Source organism: Leiobunum rupestre, chromosome 3 (genome assembly GCF_980474605.1).
Source record: "Leiobunum rupestre chromosome 3, qqLeiRupe1.1.hap1, whole genome shotgun sequence".
NCBI lineage: Eukaryota > Metazoa > Arthropoda > Arachnida > Opiliones > Sclerosomatidae > Leiobunum > Leiobunum rupestre.
In genome coordinates, this window is record NC_143386.1 from 9494518 (window position 1) to 9513014 (window position 18497).

Genomic DNA, 18497 nt, shown 5'->3' on the forward strand with positions numbered 1-18497 from the left:
AAAAATATTATACTATTAGTTAAATATTAACCTACATTCGGTTTAATTCAATGTTTTTCAAAATTTATTTAAAAATAATTGTTTTTTGTGGATTTTTCCTATCTGACTAACGTTAAATTTTGGTCGTAGCGAAACCCTGGTGGGAAAATATATAAACGGTAAATTCAGGTGATTTACGGGGCCGCTAAAGCGCAATACGCGCGATCGAAGTTGGCCGTGCTACGGCTATGGCGCAACAGCGAGTGACTGCGACAATCAAAGTCGACCGTGGTTGCAGCTAGTAGTTGGAGCCATAGAATCTTCCGTCTTGTAAAACGTGTTAAATTTTCCATGTAACATTTTTTCGAACTTTATCTAACTTTGCACGTGTGCATTGGTAAAGGTCTATATTAATTTTATTAATATTAAAATGACATTAACCTTGTAATGTTTATGATATCAAAATTTCAATCGTTGAATTTCCAAGCTTTTATGTAAGTTTCAGAAAAATGTTTGTTTACATTTTATTCTCATTACTTTTTCATCATTTTTAGCCAAATGTAACTGATGACTTATCTGAAATATAAAGAACGATAGGAAAATGAGACAACTTAAAGGAAAAGTGAAAGAAACACGCAGAGAGAAAAGAGAGCGCAAACAAGATAATGTGAAAAACAAGCATTTGTTTTTTACAATTGCTCTTCCTGTATTAGCAATCATTATTGGCATGTTAATAACTTATATATATCTGAATACCAGACCAAAAATTGTTCAGCAATAAAACATTCCGCAGATGTATTGTATTTTTCTACAAACTAAAAAAATCTATACTATTTTTTTTATAAATTCTTTATTAAAGAAAACAATGCTCAAAAAATGTGTAGTACATGTTTAATGAGCTCACAATGGTTTTATTTGAAAACCACTATTACCACCATTTTTTTAGTTTCCTAAAGCTACGTAAACATGTAACAAATAGGCAAATTATGTACATTTGGGATAATCAGGTTGATTCAACACTCCTTAACTTTGACCTGTTCTGTTCAACTTACATTCAAAACCCCCAGAAAATTGTCAGGAGGGAAAATGTAAAAGTGCAATATGGTTTTTTTTTCTTAAAATGAACTATTCCTATCCTTATCTAAAAATAGTTGAGACAAATAATTACTTTTTTTTTGGTACCTCTAAAATGAAATTATTCTGGTATTTTAAATTTCACACGAATTTTAAATGCCAAGTTATTGTGCTACACAACAGTTTTGGGGGACTAGTTTATAGAGATTTGGTCCTTTTCTTTTTAGTTTTCAAGTTTTTTCGCAGTTTAAGCTTTGCATATTATTTAATCTATCATAATCATTGCAAATAAAATTTAAAGGCCCATGTTTCAACATTCCATATTGTCTTTCAGTTTGTACTGAAAGTTGACTTCCGCGTATTGCAAATACGTTTAAATTTCAGCCAACCACCAGTTAAAACTACAATAAAATCGCTAATGTTGGCCTTTAAAATATAAAAAACTTTGGAGCCAAAGAGGTAGTTAAAATTAAGTGTAGTTTCTACATAAACTACTTTAGTAATTGCTTCTTTAAATTATTATCTAGTTACAATTGCCAATTTCCGTGTACCCAATACCAAAAATTATGGTAAAAACTAACGTTTACAATGATAAGTTAGTTTCTTAAAACGTTGTAGGTGTGACCAACTATACAAAACATACTAGTCTTGTCTTTAAGGTCAAAATTAAATGGTTAGGCACTTTTATGGTCACTAAAAAGTAATATATCACTGACCAAGATTTGGAAAAAAGGGGGGGGTTAACAACTTGTTTTCAAAAATAAAATGGAACATTGGACAAAAAATAAGGGGTCAATGAAATGTTGCATTATTTTTTCATCATATGATCATATATATACTTTGTTTTATAAGTTCACATGACATTATCAAAACATATTTACAAAAAATCTTGGGTGAAAAATTATTTTAAAAGATGGGCAGTTACGTTCCCATCCCAAAAACAAACTTAAGAGCAAATAAGATCATAAAAATGTGTATGCGCTATGTGAAATATAATTCTTAACAAAATACCAAAACTTATTGGCATAATAATTGTGATGGCTTGCAAATAAAACATTTAAAGCAAAAAAAAACTTAAAATTTATGCATATATAATGTATGGTAGTGGTGTTAAAAGTTTGAAAAGGCAAAATTAAGTTATATAAAAAATCATCTAACTTTAAAAATTAGAAGCAATACATTTTCTGTATTGGCAGGATTCCTTTTTCTTAAACATGATCACAGAATTACTTAAAACTACCTAAAGCCGCTTTTAAATAATTGAAGCATTTTCCCATCACCAAAGAAAGGTTTCAATCAACCTTACGAATAGGAAGTGCAGATAATTATGTTTAAGTTTGGTTTGGAAACTACTTGCTATAGTGAAAAATACATTAGATGATAGTTGGGCTAAAGACTGACCCTTCCAAACAACCTAAAGCCAGAGTTAACCTTCATTAAAATATTGGTCAAGCCCTGCACTCGCCATCTATAGCAATTGAATCTAGTTTTTCCTAAAGAATGCGCACTTTTTCCTAAGACCCGTGAAATTTTTACAAACTCCAAAGTCTAGCCCCTACAACCATCTAATGAATCATTACAACAAATAGCTTCTTCCAGACCATATTTTTAAGCTCATAAGCAAGGCTTTACAAGTTTACTGTTGCTAATTCTTAATTATTCAGATTTTTGAGCTCAAAATGGAATTTCTTCTCTCTAAAAACACATTTACAATTTTCATCCTAAAGATGTGCTTTTAAAATCAATGTTAAGATTTTTAAACGTAACGCTAACTATTTAATGTGGTGCTGAAAATTAGTAAGTGACAAAAAAATTTAAGCGCATATTGACGCAAGTACTAAACAAAACCACAAAAAATTATGTCTAACAATAGAATAAATATCCATACAAAAAATTGAAGAAATTTAACGTTTAAAACTGAGTAGCTTAATGTAAAGGAAATAAATTTCCAAGGGCATATAATGTTTTCTTTTCTCTAAAACAAAGACACAAACCCCTTTTTTCCATGTGTTAAAATTTGTTTTTAGGTATTACTACATAGAACCAGAAAATAAAAAAAAGCGTAATACTTGAAAGTAATGGGCACAAAACTTTACTCTCCGCAACTTGAAGCTTGTGGCTCGGAATCACTGTCTGAGAAGTCATCTTCGGATTCGCTGCTGGATTCGGGGCGTGAATGCAAATCCGAGGAAGACCCAACACTAGATTGTCTGGAAAAATGAGCGCTGGGGTCTCCATCCGCAGCACTAGAGGATGAAGCAGCTCGATGTCTAAACAAATAAAAATATCATTTAAGAATACTTTAGTCAAATTAAATCATACTTCTATACTGAAACTGTCTATGTTCAATACCAATAGGATTACTAAATACATATTCAAGACCATCCAGAGGAAAAAATTTTGATTTTCATTTAAAATAAATTGAAAACGAATATATAAATTCACAAAATTTATTGTTGACTAGTCAGTTTCAAGCAATCATAATATTTTCACTGAAAAAAATTACACATCGCTAAGCGATTGTAGCAAAATTGCAGTACCTGTCAGGTCGGGATGCAGCAGCGCTGAGAGTCATACCAGGAGGGAGATCGCCGCCTCCGTTGGCCATTTCTAACATTAAAAAAGTATTTTAAGTTATGAGATTTAAAACTATAGAAAAATCGAAGGAAAAATTTTTACGTATGACATAAGGCTCTAAGGCTTTTGGCACCATTTTCCTAGCTTTCTCCAAGTTCTCGGGAGTGCAAATCCCTTTATCCAAATCAAAAGCTAGACCCATTCTCTTTAATACTTCAATATCATCATGAATTTCGAATGTGTCATCAAAAGTAAACAGGTACTCGGATCTAATCAATATAAACCATTATTACAATCTCTCCAATTAAATGAATGATTGATGGGCAAAATTTACTTGTCACTGGAAATGCTGCAGTCAATCACAGTTCTCTTATTTGTATTAACGATTATGAATGGCAGTTGAATGGCTGAATTGTGGGATGGTTGATTCTGCTTTTCCAAATGTTTATTTCTCTCAACCAAATTTTTGAAGGCAATTTGCTGGAAAATATTAATTCCAAATTTTAATTATCTTTATCAACGCATCGTAATCAGTAAACTCACTTGTAATATAAGATCATGTAATTGTTGATTCTTTAACCTTAACCTTTCCAATCTTTTTGATTTTTCAATCTAGAAATAATAAGGGATTGTCATTAAGAGCCCAGCGTTGTTAAGTTTAAAAAAAATTATCTTGACAAATTGTAAAACAATTTAAGTGAAGTGGTAATGTAGAATTAATTTAATTACGAATTAATACATTCGTAAAAACATTGAAGTATAATAAATTGACTTAAGTCAAAATTTAGAATAAATTAAATTTAAATTGGACCATCCTGCACAGTAAAAGAGGACCAAAAATTACTTCTAGATTCTGGCATTCCTGAGCGGAATTAGTAGGCAACCCCAGCCACTTTATTTCCTTCTTCTCCTTAGAAATGATATTCATGGCCATCAGAACATTTAGAGCATCGTAAACACGTCTCCTTATATTTTTCTGATCATAAGCCTATGGGTGAAAAACCATGTTAATAGTTTTCCCAAATTTCGATCTGGAAGAATAAAATACTATTGCCTGATCGCAGCTGTTAGAGGCAGCGGCTCTATGAGACTGCATTGTGAATTCAGCCACAAGCTCATCAGCCACTTCGTTATACGAAGTTGTGCCTTTCTTTTGTACTTTTTCGCAGACTTTCATGGAGAAATGGCGCAAGCCCTTCCCACTTTTGTCTCCTACTACTCCTCCATTTCCACCAACACCAGCGACTCCTCGCCGATTCCTTTTACTAAAGTCGTACCTCAGTTACAAACATTAAGGAACCACCTACCCTATAGAGAAATAAAACTTACGCGTCATTAAAATCATCGACGTAATCGTGAGATCGTTTCCCGCTCCACGACCCTTGTTCAGAGACCAATTGAGAAGATTTGGGGCTTGGGCTCAACAACTGAGGGCCTGTAGAAGATACAATCCTTTGTTGATTGTTCAGTATCTTTAAAGAAATAAAAATAAACCATTTTAGAATTTAAAAATTGCATTGTAATTATTCAATCTTAACTAACCATGGGTGCATGTGGTAGGTGAACTGTTTTGGGTAGAATGGTGGGTTCCGTTTTGAACGTGGCCACTTTTGAGGGTGTTGCGGTGGCTGCATTAGTAGCAGCTATTGGCACAGCTATGTATTGCGTTGTCCCCAAATCTAAAAGAAAATATCAATTCAAAAAATAAAACAGATAAAACTATAGAAAATACTGAGATAAGCCTTATGATAAAATCTTATTTCAATTATCAATTTTTAATTTAAGTACCCACCAAAAAATTTATTAAAGTTGTAAACAAAATTTTAATAAAAATTGACCTATGAAATTTAGTAAACCATATGCTTTGGTTGCCTTTCACTTCACAAATTGCCTTGGGAAAAATATCATTTTTGCTTAAAAATGAGAAATTTTAAGTATCCTTAACTATAATAAGGCTATCCTAACTCCCAAGCACCCCCCTTGGAAATGACAGAAGGTTCTTTAATTTAATATAAAAAAGGCCAGCATCAATGCTTTACCTAACCAAGAGTCTTAAGAATATTAGTTTTTAACATGGTCCAATGAGCATTTTTACCCTGGGGCTTTTTTTTTCAGATATCTTTTTTAGCCCCCAGAGATCAACTAAAAACCCACCCTATTTCCTGGGCAGTAATGACTCTCTGCCATAAAAAACTTCAATATTTTGTTCAACAAGTTATTATTTCCTCCAAGATTAGTCCATCACCAACAGTGGTTAGTTACCTGCCCCCCAAACAGACAGACAAAAAGTACACTGATACAACACCAAAGAATGAGGGATAGGACTTTTTTTTCATTATTTCAATATCCAAAAATAATTAAGGGGCAGTTATTAATAAGATTTGATACATTGTATTTGGCCAAGCGTTAAATAGCAAGTCCATTAAATGTAATATTATAGATTGTTGCAGGTAGTGAACAACTCTCGAAACTCAAACCAGTATACCAGAATAGCCAAAAACGGGTTATGGTTCACCAAAGTGGTTAGGTGAAATGATTTAATTATGCGGTAGAGGTAAGTCTATATATTTGGAAAAATGCTTTAAAAAATCTGATATGACAACGACATTTAAAAAAAAAAACCATTTTTGTATGAATCATCAAAGCTTAAGAAAAATTACATACTATTAAGATCAAATTAAAGATAAGTAGGCATATGTTACACTGTATAAGTTCCTACACTGCAATTAGTATTTTGAAATTAGCCCCCACTAAACTTGATTCCTACTTAAAAAAAAATTAAGCGTGCTCTCAAGAGTGTTATGTTACTGCCAAATTTATTTTCAGTCAGTTTCCACCCAAGACAGGATGCTTCCCCAACAGTTTTGAGTGGTCATATGCCTCTTCTAATGACCTAACTACATATAGCTATCAATGACATATTAAAATGGAAACCAGTTCTTAGCATCCAAAAATTGCCAATAAATGTGATTAAGTGCATATTCACAAAGGGGGAAAACTGGGAAACGCGCAAACCAATTTTTCTATGACGTAAAATGTTTGGCAACAAAATATGCATATCAATTCCAATATTTCTGAGTGTTTCTGTGGGGGAGGAAAATCCCTCCTACCCAGTGGTGTAGCCAGTGGGGTGGTTTCCACATCAATTTTTTCCTTTAGTTTGACTGTACTAAATTTTAACCCCCTTTTCCACCCTCCTATCTGAAACTTTAGAACTTCACATAGTCTGACCTCCACTTGACGCGTTTCTGGCTACGCCACGGCTCCTACAAATTACGTAATCAAGCCCGCGAAAAAAGCTTACAGCTAGGCCAATAGAACCGCTTTTCTACCCTCCCTTTCCCCTGCAAGAAAAAGGCGCCAAAGTGTAAACGTAGGGTTTTTCGAGAGGGAAAACCGCGCTTCAGAGTGAATGAAAAGGAAGTAGCGAACGCGCGAGACTAGTCGCCTATTTTATGGCGGGAAATCCAAGAAACGATGATTCGCCGTTTTGGGCGGGAAGAAAAGGGAAGCCTGTTGCTGTAGCAACCAACCACTAAAACTGGCGCGCAAAATCGGCATGGCCCCAGTTACTACAAAATCGATCTAGTTTTACGCATTACGATATTTTAGGGAATCAAAGATATAACCTCTAAAAAAATATATTGAAACCGTTTGATTTTTGAAGAATCACAAAACTACCCCTTACTGAGATGTTTTCACTTACACTGAAGGGATTTGAAAATTTAAATAATATTAATAACGCCACCATTTTAATAGAAAACGATTAGGAAATATTTCATTAGGTCAAATGTTATATTCTGGCAAAGGAATTTATGGGAAAAAATTTAACTCTCACCGAAAAAGGCGGGAAATAAAAAAATGGTGGGGAGGGTGGGAAAAAAGGATGTTTTATAGCATGATGTTGGGGGTCGCAAAAATCACTGCTAGCTTCCCTCTCTTATAGTGCCAGCACAGAGGGGCGACAGCTAAATGTTCCCCCACCCCCTGGAGGTATAATTATAAGTATGAAAAAAAAATGAATTGTTTGGGATTCTTTACCATGTATTAAAAGGATTCATAATTGATTTTTTAAGTTTCAAATGACTAATGAAGTAAGCCTAGCAGTATTTTTGCTAAAATTTACTAAAATAATTATAGAATGTGACTATCGTTCCCTAAAGGCATTCTTAATCAAAATTTGATAGATCACAGATTCAGTCATAATTTGATATAACCGCACATTATTACTTATGCGATGTTCAATTCCTTCTCTTAAATATATGGGTGACATTCTGACTCAAAACAGTTTAGTATGTGATATCAAAATCTATCTAATAATTTTAACTAATTATGCACCATTTTATCCGAAATCTTAAGTAAAAAAACAAATTCTTGTAAATTGACAGAAATATTGATATTACTACAAATAGTGCTAGAATATTTAGTACAACAGAAGCTGTATTGACACCCAGTTTTTCAAAATTCAAGAAAAATCGAACAGTCGCAAACCTAAAATTTGCTATATACTTAACTAGGATTGGCCCAAAATTCTAGTCAAACTTTTACTAGTGAGCAAAAATATTATCTCACTTTTTGGAGTAGCCACGGCTTTAAACATAACTGTTCCTTTTGCTTCACGATAAACTCCCTAAGACAAATATCAAACTCAAAATTAAACCAAGCACCTAAGCCAAATTTAAACATAGTCAAGCGAGACACCAAGAATTTTACTTACATCAGGGCCTTTGATGTACCTGAGAAGCTGTTGAGCATTAGCGTCAGTTTTGGAGCCACTAGGTGATGCAACAGCAATTACCGTGCTTCCAGGAGTTACTCCAACTTTGGACATGTTTATTTTCAAATTCCTGTTATAGAGAGTATCGCTATTTAACTATTGCAAACAACGGTTTTATGGCTTAAATTAAGCAGTTAAACAGCTGATTTTGTGGTTAATTCATCATTTCCAAGTCAAATAATAACACAATGCTTGTGAGGAAGTCAGCTTGTGTGTTGATCAAAAATTGTCCACACGTTAAACTATGATGCACTCATTAACATTAATTCAAACAAAGAAAACTTCCAAAAAAAGTTCCCTTTTGTCCCAAAACAAAGATGATTTGCAAACAATAAACAATATGTATATATATATACATATCATAATCAACTTGTTTAAAGACCAATCAGCGGTACGTTATTTCCTAAATACTTATTAAAAACCGTAACATGAGGTAATTTTTTTTATTAAAGAAAAAATTCCTTCCCACTACCCCCACGCTTAGGCTTAAAACAACGTGGATAGTGATAAACGCAAGACAAATATTGACCTTATTGAATTAAGAATCGCGATGCAGCGATACCCGACAAAACTTTCTATTATTTAAACCTAATAACATTTGTTCATGATGTTGAAAGAAACGAATATTTGGGGCCCTCGTAAATGATCACGTTGCCCGCGTTTATAGTACTTAGTACATGACCCGATTAATACTACAAAACGTTGCACAGCATTCCAATTTACATTTAAACTCAAAATGTACGCTTCTTTTAACACAGAAGCTTTTTGGCTATTTTTGTCGGTTACTTTGAAGAGTGCAGCGATAATTAAATTACTATTTACCTGTTGTTGTAACCACCTTCAAAGTCAGCCCTTCATCATCGGCATTTACTATGGTAAAATGGCGATAGGAAACACGGGCGGATTTTACAATTACTGTCGTGCTTTTTCAAGTTTTTACTAATATTAAACGAAAACCGGCACTCTTAATTTAACGTAATGAATATAATTCGATAATCGTTGTCTTTAAATGAGTAAAAACTTAAATCGCAAACGAAAAGAAACGCTAACCTTTAATTTTTTCCTGTAGCCATCCTGTTCCCAAGCCTTCAGTTTCCCCCTTACGTTAAAAATTGAAAACACACTTGGCGCTGGCAAGTTTATTTTCTGAAAAATTACCACGTGATCTTGGGCATGCGCCAATCGTAGCTCTCGCTCCATTCATAAATTTAGGGGGGGAAAACATTTATTTACTATTCCGTAGGCAAATTTATAATAAAAACATAAAACAGTAACGATTTATTTTGCTTTTATACTAACATGTTTTTAGTTCTGTGATATTAAAAAAAAATAATATATATCATTATTTATATACACACAATATACAAGATTTGAGAAAAATTTAATATTTTTTTTGCGAAACAAATATCACTCTTTTAAAAAAATACACCTGAAAAGTTTGGTAACAATGTTTAAAAATGTTTAATAAGCGACCAAAGACGTTATTTTGTTTCAATCACAGAAAACTTGTTAATTAAAAATTTCGGTTTGATGGTTTCACGATGATTGTCTATCCAGAATTTAACAATCTCCAATTGAGGGTTTTCCAACAAATCTTTTAGGTGCAATATATTAAAAAGTGTCACCTCCATAATTTCTTCTGGAGCTATAAATAATGTAAAGTTGGAGCATAAACCTTTAGAATTAGTAAATATTAAAAATATATTACTTTTCTCATTCGTAAGAAGTTGTAGAAAAACTTTCATAATTGTTGATACATCCTTCTTCAATTTTGAAGGATAATTATTTAAAATAATACCTGAAATAAAATTAAAATAATTACATGTATAATGAAATGAAATAAAAATAATTACATCTATGTATAATGAAATAAAATAAAAATAATTACATCTATGTATAATGAAATGAAATGAAAATAATTACATCTATTTATAATGAAATTAAATAAAAATAATTACATCTATGTACAAAGAAATGAAAATAATTACATCTATGTATAATGAAATGAAAATAATTAAATCTATGTATAATGAAATGAAATTAAAATAATTACATCTATGTATAATGATATGAAATGAAAATAATTACATCTATGTATAATGAAATGAAATGAAAAAATTACATCTATGTATAATGAACTGAAATGAAATGAAAATAATTACATCTATGTATAATGAAATGAAAATAATTAAATCTATATATAATGAAATAAAATGAAAATAATTAAATCTATTTATAATGAAATAAAATGAAAATAATTACATCCATGTATAATGAAATAAAATGAAAATAATTACATCCATGTATAATGAAATAAAATAGATTAAATATTTACCTAAGAGTTTTAACAGTGCAACTGAATTCAAATTATGTAGAATATTTTGTTCAATCAATGGAAGTAGTTCAATATAAATTAACTGTTTCAATCGCCAATCCCAAGATTTGCAGGATGCTACGATTTCTAAAGCGTGAGAAGTTTCAGCCAATAATGAACCTGTAGCTACAATTATAAAATAAACATATTTACACTAGGCCTATATTTTTATATAGCACTTATGTATTATTATTTACCATTTTTGTCCTGAAAATTGTTTAAGCATTCTTTAACGATATCGTCAATGTTTAGTTTGGAATTTTCATCATTTACTTCGCAAAATTTTCTGATTGGTTTCATGGCATATTTTTTTAAAGTTGAGTTTAATTCTGTTTCAGTGTTAAGTAATACTTTGAAGAAGGTATCTCTCAAAATACTCGGTTTATTTTTATTTGGTGCAAATATTTGAGGCCAAGTTGATATTATATTAGCAACCAAATATAGAGAAATCTTGGGTTGTTCCTTCAGCAGATTAAAACACATCACGCGAGCCATTTGAGAATCCCCATCTCGCATACATATCACCGTTAACAATCTGTAAACTGCGGCTGCTCCATTAAGTGATAGTTTACGATTTGAAAATAAAAAAAATAAAGCTTGATCTTTAAAGTCCTTAACTAAATTCTTGAAACTTTCAATCTTGTTTGCCAGGTGATATAGTAAAGCCGTAGTGCCAGTTTCAAAGGGGGAAATAAATTTAAAGTGTTTTTTGGTAGGGATAAATGGATTCTTCTTAACTTTACTTAAGAACATCAAAATAGCGTCAATTAAAAGTTTTGGATTGGGTACCACCTTCTGATTTGTCAATTGCGTGTAGATGTTCTGGGCAACATTTTTCCTCATTTCCTCATTGTTATTATCAAATTTGTACATTTCTTGTAATACTAGCTCTATTGCTGGGTTTTTATTGAACATTTTTGTTGTGGACTTGCAAAATTTTCTAATTCTAGTTAATTCTTTATTATCATACCTTGGTGTACATATTTTCTTCGTGACTTGCTCAGAGTCATCAGATGCGCCCTTTTCATGACATTCGGTGCTTTGTTTTCTTTTCAGAGTAGAGCATGCATTAGATGGCGCCATTTCAGCTGCATCCACTTTGGCTTTTTTCGTTAAAATTGGCATTTCTTTGCTGAAACCTTCATTTTTGGCACAATGACTAATTCGTTTCGGTAACATTGGTTGTAGAATGGGAATTTCTCGATCGAGTACAGTAGACTTCTCCAGAGGAACCTTGTCATTTTTTGGTGGCGGTTTTGGTGTGTCTTTGTTTATGGTGCTAAGTTTACTACTCGGATCTGTTAACTTCTCCACTGGTTCAAGATTTTCCAACCTTTCTTTGGAGGTATTTACTAAAGGCAGGGCTGAGACATCACTCGAAACTTTTTTCGACTTGGAATCCTTCTTTAAAAATGGCCTTTTCAATAAAGATGAGGTTGTAAGCTGTTTATCCGTATTTAAAGATGGCGCTGTTATTGGTTTCTCCAAATATAAAATCGTGTGTTGCGGTCTATCGGGGGTTACAAATGATTTTCTCGGGTTAATAAACGTGTTATTACAAGGGGAGAACTTTTGAGAAGGCGGCTTTATGACTGTGCCTGCTGGAGTACTATTCTTGAGTAGAGAATTTCTCTGAGAAGAATTACTCTTTTCATTTGAGTCTTTACTTTTCTTGGCTGAATTTTCATGTAGAGACAGAGGTGAGATCTGGGAACTACTTCTTTTGACAGAATCGTTTGTGTTAAAAGTATTATTGGTTCTAGGTGAATCACGCGTTTCATTTTCTTCCACGTTTAAGCCAGAATCATTCAAGCTTTCGTAACAAGAGTCCTTCAAAGAAGAGTGGGTAGGTTTGTAAATTGGTTTCTCCATAGATGAGGTTGCACAATTATTATCCTCTAAAGATTGAAGAGAGCCAGGGCCAAAATTTAAACTAAATTCATTGGTGATTGTGTCTATTTCAAAGTGCATATTTTTAACCGGGTTATTGGAATCTGGAAGACGAATGCTAATACTATAACTCCCAGTGGAGGCATTATGAGAAAAATTGGCTTTCAATTTTGGGTTAAATTCTTTGGGGGGGTGCAAATGTTGGACCAAATTGTTAAAAGGCCCATTGTTTCCTGGTTCTGGAAAATTAGAGTTCGCAATAGTGTTTGTTTCATTGGTTGCTCCACTGTTAGACACATTGTCATTTCTAGCATTGTTTAGACTATTATCTCTGTTTATCTGACCGAGAGAGTTGTTTTCACTAGTAGTAGAAGTTGTAATCGTACTGCTAGGACATTGACGATTAGAGTTACTCTGATCATTATTCTTAACTATGGACATGTTTGAATTTGAAAGTCGACGTGACAAAAGTGAGGAGCAAGGAGGATTTTTAAGGGACGGTCGTCTAGCTCTTTCAACAAGCTCATTAAGTGGACGTTCTTCAGAAACAAACTCAGATTCAAAACCTTGAGATTCCTGATGCTGGAAAGGCTTAGGAGGAACTAAATCTCCAAGTGAGTCAGAGTCATTTTCCGAATCGGTACCAAAAAGGTCATCAAGATTATCACTTGGCAATATATCTAGATTTCTGGGTGACTCTTCTCTATTTAAAAAGGGATTATCTTCAAGTTCGGAAATTGGTGAAAAGGGTGGTGGTGATGGTGGAATGGGTGACAGAGGTCTTTCAAAACTGGCACTCGAACTAATTCTTCTTGTCAACCTTCTAACCCTTCGTAAAGTTGTCTTAAACTTATCCTCCACAACTTTAACATTAACTGTTGTTGATTCCTCGATAAACTTTGTTGAAGTAACAGTACAATGACTTTCCATTTCCGTTTCTTTATCTACCGGTTTATCTTCCATCTCCTCCATGTTTTGAGATTCAGGTCGACTAGTTTGTGACAACGGTTGGGTTTCATCAGTTTCCACAATTATCCGTGGTTCAACACCATGTATCATCTCCAGCAATGGCAGAGTTTCTTCATTTCCATCAGAACACGTCATCTCAACTAAATACTCAACTACATCATAAACCTCCTGTACAATCGTGTATGTCCCAGAAACACTATTTAACAAACTAGGCATGTCACTATCACTTTCGCAGTCTTTACTGGTAGAAACAATCTCTAAAGTATTTAATTCTGTCAAATCTTTCATTTCACAATCTAAATTGCTTGGGCATTCTTCTACAGGTAACTTATCCAAGATATGTTCTTCAATAATTCTGGAACGGTCTTCTTCGTTTGGGTCCAAAAGCATTACGGATTTATTAGCAGAAGTAGAATCAATCTTAGGTTCAGTAGGAACTTTGCAATAATTCAATATTGTTTCACATTTTGGTTCAGGCAGAGGGTTCTCTTCATTTACAATAGTCACTGAATCACAAACACCATTGTCCACAATTATATTCGGAAGTTTCTTGATCTTATTAATACCACAAAGATGGTTGGTTTGCACATTAACAACCTTCTTAGGACTAGTTGAGGGCTTTCTCTTTTGACTTTGCAAAATTGGTGAGAGTGAATATGAATGATGTTCCAGAACTTGAAAACCAAATTCATTTTCATCTTTTTTTGGGGGTGTTTCCATCACAATATCACTTTGACTGATAATCATTTTGGCTTTTTTTGGGGATTTTGTCACAGCTTCGTCAATTACATCGTCATTTTCACTTAAATTCTCAGTTTCCTTTTCACTTGTCTCTGGTTCATCATTCCCGTCTTGAAGCATACGTTCCAGAGCCAGCGCATCGTCATCTTCTTCTTCCCCACTCTCTTTGGATGTTGATACAATCTTTTTCAGAGCCGAAATTTCTTTAACTTCTTTTTTATTAAGTGAATCTTGTACATAAAGATACAAATTATAATAACTGCAAAACATTGGTATTAAGGAGCTCAAAAAAACCTACTTTTCAATTTGAGCTTTTCTGATAATTTCTCCACAACAGACTTCAAAAAAAAAATATTATTAAAAAAAAAAGAGTAAAAAATATAGTTATGTAACTCTTACTAAAGCTTTGGTATAAGAGTTCCGCAATTTTTTTAATCTTTGTTCATTTTTCTTTGCCTCTTCTTGCAGTTTTTGATTTCTCTCTAAACAAATCAAAGAAAAAATATGTAACTACGATTATTTAAGGATAGATATTTACGAGGCAGAAGTATCCTAAGCCACTTATCTAAGAGTTCTTCACATAACGAGATAACAGAATACAGATAAGCATTCAATATCCCATAATAATGAGCTTTTTCCATTAATTCAGTGCATTTTAAAGTAAGAAAGAAACATTTTAATCCTAAGAAAGATCACAGAGAAAAATGCAATATGATAAAATGGGAGCCATTTTACTAATAATAGCATTTATGTGCGTGCAAGGCAGCCTACCAAATATACTAATACAGGCGAGTCAATACGTTTCACCATTGGAAATTCCTGTAGGCGAGATAAACAAACAATCAGAAGATGAAATTAGCTCAAGTGAAGAACTAAATGTGGAAAAGAGGGATATTCCATTTGATATAGATGAAGGAAGTGGAATATTAAATCAAGGCAGAAGAAATAATCGTAAAGGTTATTTGCCAGTCAAAAAACCATTTAACAATTACAACACAGACTTCATATTTGAAAATGAAACTGCCAATGACCCAAAGGAAAATGTTAAAGATGAATCGTCCACAGACGCAGTCAGCTCTGTTAAAGTCACCATTACATCGACTCAAACTGATATGAAAACCACTACTCCTGAACCAAGTAAAACTAGCCTAACCTCAGCCACGTCTAAAGAGCCTACAACAGTTACAAAACCTAGTTGCCACGGTACTACCTGCGAAAACCATTTGGCTATAATACAACCCAACCACATCACTCAGGAAATTGGCAGTGCTTTTGAGCTAAAATGTTTATTGGATGACAAAAATGGTAATGTGACACTGCCTGAAAACTGGAAAGTAGTGTGGACAATTGAAAGGTACCAAATACCACCCGAAGAAATACATCAGTCAACATTAAGTATCACAAACACAACAGTTTTGGATTCAGGAATTTATACTTGTCTCTTAACATCAGCAGACAGGTGTTGTTTCAATAAAGTTTACATCATGGTCAACATTTATCAGAAACCAGACTATGCATTGCACTTGTTAATAACTGGCGCTATATGTGGGATACAATTACTGGCATGCATTCCTTTTATGATATACAGAAGAAGAAAAGTGTACGCTTATAATAAGGCGGATGAAAATGAAGTAGATGATGAACAAAAGCTAATAGCCTAAAAAAAAATCTTTGCTTACCTTTGCTTTTATCAAGTTGCTGCTCTTTTTTCTTCCTGATTAAAAATTATAAATTAATAATTAAATCGTTATTGTGAAGCATTTAATAAATTTGCTAAAATAAACAATTATACGTACAAATCTTTTTCAACTGTTGCAAGACCTTTATATTCCTCAGTTTCAGCTTCTTTTACTTTAGCCAATTCGCGATATTGTTCAGATATAACTAATGTTGCTTTTAATTCATCTTCTAGTTTTTTAATTCTAAAATGTTGATCACTGTTTGTTTTCTTAATTTCATCTAAAGCTTTTTTTGTAGGTAAAAGTTCTCCTAATACTTGTTTCAGCTCTCTTTCATACGTGGTACAGTCACTGAAATGTATTAAATGATAAAAATGTATTTCAAATAAATTAGTAGAAAACTTCTACCTTTCCAATCTTTTCTTCAGAGTTTTTAATTGATTACACTGTGTTACGCAAGTTAAGGATACATGCAGGATTGTGATAAATAAATTAACCCTAAAAAGTAATATAACAATAAAAGGATATCTGCTTCACGTTCTTGAAACTTCTTCAGTACCAAGCTACAAATACACAATCATGTTATAGAAAATTGAATTTTCATACTAAGAAAATATAATTTAACTTACTCAGTTGAAATAATTTTGCTCTTTAAAGAGGTGATGTCAACCTATTATGAAAAAAGATAGATGTGTTATATTATCAAATAGCTGTTTTTAAGAATAAAGTTGTTTCATTAATTCCTGTGACCATGCCAAAAAAATAAGAAGCCTCGGTTAGACACGGCTTTGGAAAAATATACTTAACGTCAAACTTTTCAAATGGCATAAGTAAAATCTTACCATCTTTATTTCTTGATTCTTTAATGGTAATATATCTCTACATTCCATAGTTATTGAACTCGTAAATTCGTTAATTTAGTAAATACGAACACAAAATCACGTAATAGGGACTTGGCAGCATAACGTAGATAAGATCACCCATGCTTTTTCAAAAGCGTACCAGCGGCGGCCATGGCGCTTGAATCGTATTTGTCCGGTATTGGGTCCTCCTCGTTTTTACCCCCATTGTCAGCCCCCCGGACATTGAGCACGTAATCCAGGATTCTATTTTGAATCCTTGGCGTAATTTACGAATCCCTTATCCTCCCTCGAGCAAAGATAATTTAAACTCGTACCCTAGATTCGAAATCACTCTCTCGCGCGTTGCCGATAGCGTTTACCCACTTCCCGCCGGAACTCAGAAAAAATTCGCTCCATGGTTTGCGCCTTACCGCAACCACGGCCAACTTCGATCACGCGCTATCGCGGCAGCGCGTGATCGAAGTTGGCTGTGCCACAACCGATGGAGCCCGATTTTTCTGAGGTCACGTGCCGGAAAAGGGTAAATGCTTCGTAACAAAACCGTCAATGGGAAAGCTCTCAGTATTCGAATCTAGGGTACGAGTTTAAATTATCTTTGCCTCGAGGTCCTCCCTGCTGCTATATTATATTAGTCATTATTTTAAAGAAAAATGGCTACCGGCAAGATTAGATAGATGTTGGTGTATGAGCCGTTACACCATGCGCGCCAGATTCAAAATAGAACAAAATGCAAAATTAACTAACATAGCGAACAATGCAATAAAATGAAAACACAAACAAACAATAGATTAAAATACTCGACAAAACAAAAAACAGAAATAATAGTCAGAATAAAGTTTTCAAGTCCGAACAGCGTTGTGAAGTATGACACAAGTGGCTGAGATTTTCCGACGTGAACCGCTTTCAACACACCCTTTAGAGAGAAGTGAGTTGCCCTCTTATGGAGAATACTAGAAGACCTCGCAAGGGGGCAATTTTCTGTTGAACCTTTCCACGTAGCCTTTCCGACGGGGTTGGCTTACGTGGGTTTTTACTTCTGTGGCGGGCCACAGCGTGGGCGTAAGACTTTTGGCGGACGATTGCTCGTGCCTCTCTGAAGGAAACACCCTGAGTCTGTGCCGCGGACTTGTAATACTTTCTGCTCCCGTTTCAGAAAAGGGCACTCTGAAGACTTGGAGCTGCGGGCGCTTTTACAGTTGACACAATAGGCCGTCGCTTCACAGTTCTGAGTAGGGTCGTAGACGTGATCCTTTCCGCATGTGTCGCAGATCTCATGTGACATGTGGGTTCTACAAGCCGAAGCAATGTGCCCGTAGTGCCGGCGCTTGTAACACTGTCTGTAGTGGCTACTAGTGGGCGAGGAGTCATACCATGCCATACATGAAGATGTTCCTCGGAACGGATTCCTTAGGAAAACCTATGATAAACGTACTTGAACACCGGCGGCCTGGAATGTAAGGCCTACTAAATATCCGCTTTGTTAATGTCCGTTGGGATATGAATAATCTGGGATCCCATCAAATCTCCGAAAGCGGTCGCTGATTTGATAGCTGCAGCTTGCTCCTCTCTGTTTG

The 18497-nt window shown here is 33.9% G+C and overlaps 3 protein-coding genes across 9 annotated transcripts; 1 reads left to right on the forward strand and 2 right to left on the reverse strand.

Annotated features, from left to right (window-relative positions):
* Window positions 1-215: 215 nt before the first annotated feature.
* LOC149949427 (single-pass membrane and coiled-coil domain-containing protein 4 homolog) lies at window positions 216-820 on the forward strand. Of its 2 annotated transcripts, none has more exons than XM_090167774.1 (2): window positions 216-376; window positions 534-820. In XM_090167774.1, exon 2 carries the CDS (start codon window positions 581-583, stop codon window positions 758-760), a length of 180 nt encoding a protein of 59 aa, XP_090023900.1. In that variant the 5' UTR covers window positions 216-376; window positions 534-580; the 3' UTR covers window positions 761-820. The 2 variants fall into 2 exon arrangements, with proteins under 2 accessions (XP_090023900.1, XP_090023899.1); XM_090167773.1 differs by having other exon boundaries at window positions 216-473; window positions 534-819.
* A 2302-nt stretch (window positions 821-3122) lies between these two features.
* Dp (transcription factor Dp) lies at window positions 3123-9560 on the reverse strand. Of its 5 annotated transcripts, none has more exons than XM_090167768.1 (12): window positions 9458-9560; window positions 8348-8477; window positions 8203-8260; window positions 5173-5309; window positions 4960-5102; window positions 4679-4895; window positions 4475-4618; window positions 4174-4242; window positions 3965-4110; window positions 3733-3899; window positions 3594-3663; window positions 3123-3323 (listed from the first exon to the last, which is right to left on the reverse strand). In XM_090167768.1, exons 2-12 carry the CDS (start codon window positions 8459-8461, stop codon window positions 3146-3148), a joined length of 1443 nt encoding a protein of 480 aa, XP_090023894.1. In that variant the 5' UTR covers window positions 8462-8477; window positions 9458-9560; the 3' UTR covers window positions 3123-3145. The 5 variants fall into 5 exon arrangements, with proteins under 5 accessions (XP_090023894.1, XP_090023898.1, XP_090023893.1 ...); XM_090167772.1 differs by lacking the exon at window positions 9458-9560 and adding an exon at window positions 9230-9447 and having other exon boundaries at window positions 4679-4889; XM_090167767.1 differs by lacking the exon at window positions 9458-9560 and adding an exon at window positions 9230-9447.
* A 97-nt stretch (window positions 9561-9657) lies between these two features.
* LOC149949429 (uncharacterized) lies at window positions 9658-17047 on the reverse strand. 2 transcript variants are annotated; one of them, XM_090167766.1, is made up of 12 exons: window positions 16903-17046; window positions 16690-16730; window positions 16588-16623; window positions 16469-16507; window positions 16178-16411; window positions 16061-16095; window positions 14781-14863; window positions 14680-14719; window positions 10979-14611; window positions 10743-10907; window positions 10116-10205; window positions 9658-10052 (listed from the first exon to the last, which is right to left on the reverse strand). In XM_090167766.1, exons 1-12 carry the CDS (start codon window positions 16948-16950, stop codon window positions 9889-9891), a joined length of 4608 nt encoding a protein of 1535 aa, XP_090023892.1. In that variant the 5' UTR covers window positions 16951-17046; the 3' UTR covers window positions 9658-9888. The 2 variants fall into 2 exon arrangements, with proteins under 2 accessions (XP_090023892.1, XP_090023891.1); XM_090167765.1 differs by lacking the exon at window positions 16588-16623 and having other exon boundaries at window positions 16469-16558; window positions 16903-17047.
* Window positions 17048-18497: the final 1450 nt, after the last annotated feature.

What these genes read in the sequence shown, in the direction of transcription:
- Dp (XM_090167768.1), bottom strand. Translation starts at nt 8,461, where the DNA reads ATGTCCAAAGTTGGAGTAACTCCTGGAAGCACGGTAATTGCTGTTGCA. An exon ending in GGTACATCAAAGGCCCTGAT is followed by an intron (nt 8,261 to 8,347) that starts GTAAGTAAAATT and finishes TATTTGTCTTAG; the next exon opens with GGAGTTTATCGTGAAGCAAA. An exon ending in ACAGCTGCGATCAGGCAATA is followed by an intron (nt 4,619 to 4,678) that starts GTATTTTATTCT and finishes TTTCACCCATAG; the next exon opens with GCTTATGATCAGAAAAATAT.
- LOC149949427 (XM_090167774.1), top strand. Translation starts at nt 581, where the DNA reads ATGAGACAACTTAAAGGAAAAGTGAAAGAAACACGCAGAGAGAAAAGA.
- LOC149949429 (XM_090167765.1), bottom strand. Translation starts at nt 16,950, where the DNA reads ATGGAATGTAGAGATATATTACCATTAAAGAATCAAGAAATAAAGATG. An exon ending in AGAAAAGCTCAAATTGAAAA is followed by an intron (nt 14,612 to 14,679) that starts GTAGGTTTTTTT and finishes TTTATGTACAAG; the next exon opens with ATTCACTTAATAAAAAAGAA. An exon ending in ACTTCTTACGAATGAGAAAA is followed by an intron (nt 10,053 to 10,115) that starts GTAATATATTTT and finishes CATTATTTATAG; the next exon opens with CTCCAGAAGAAATTATGGAG.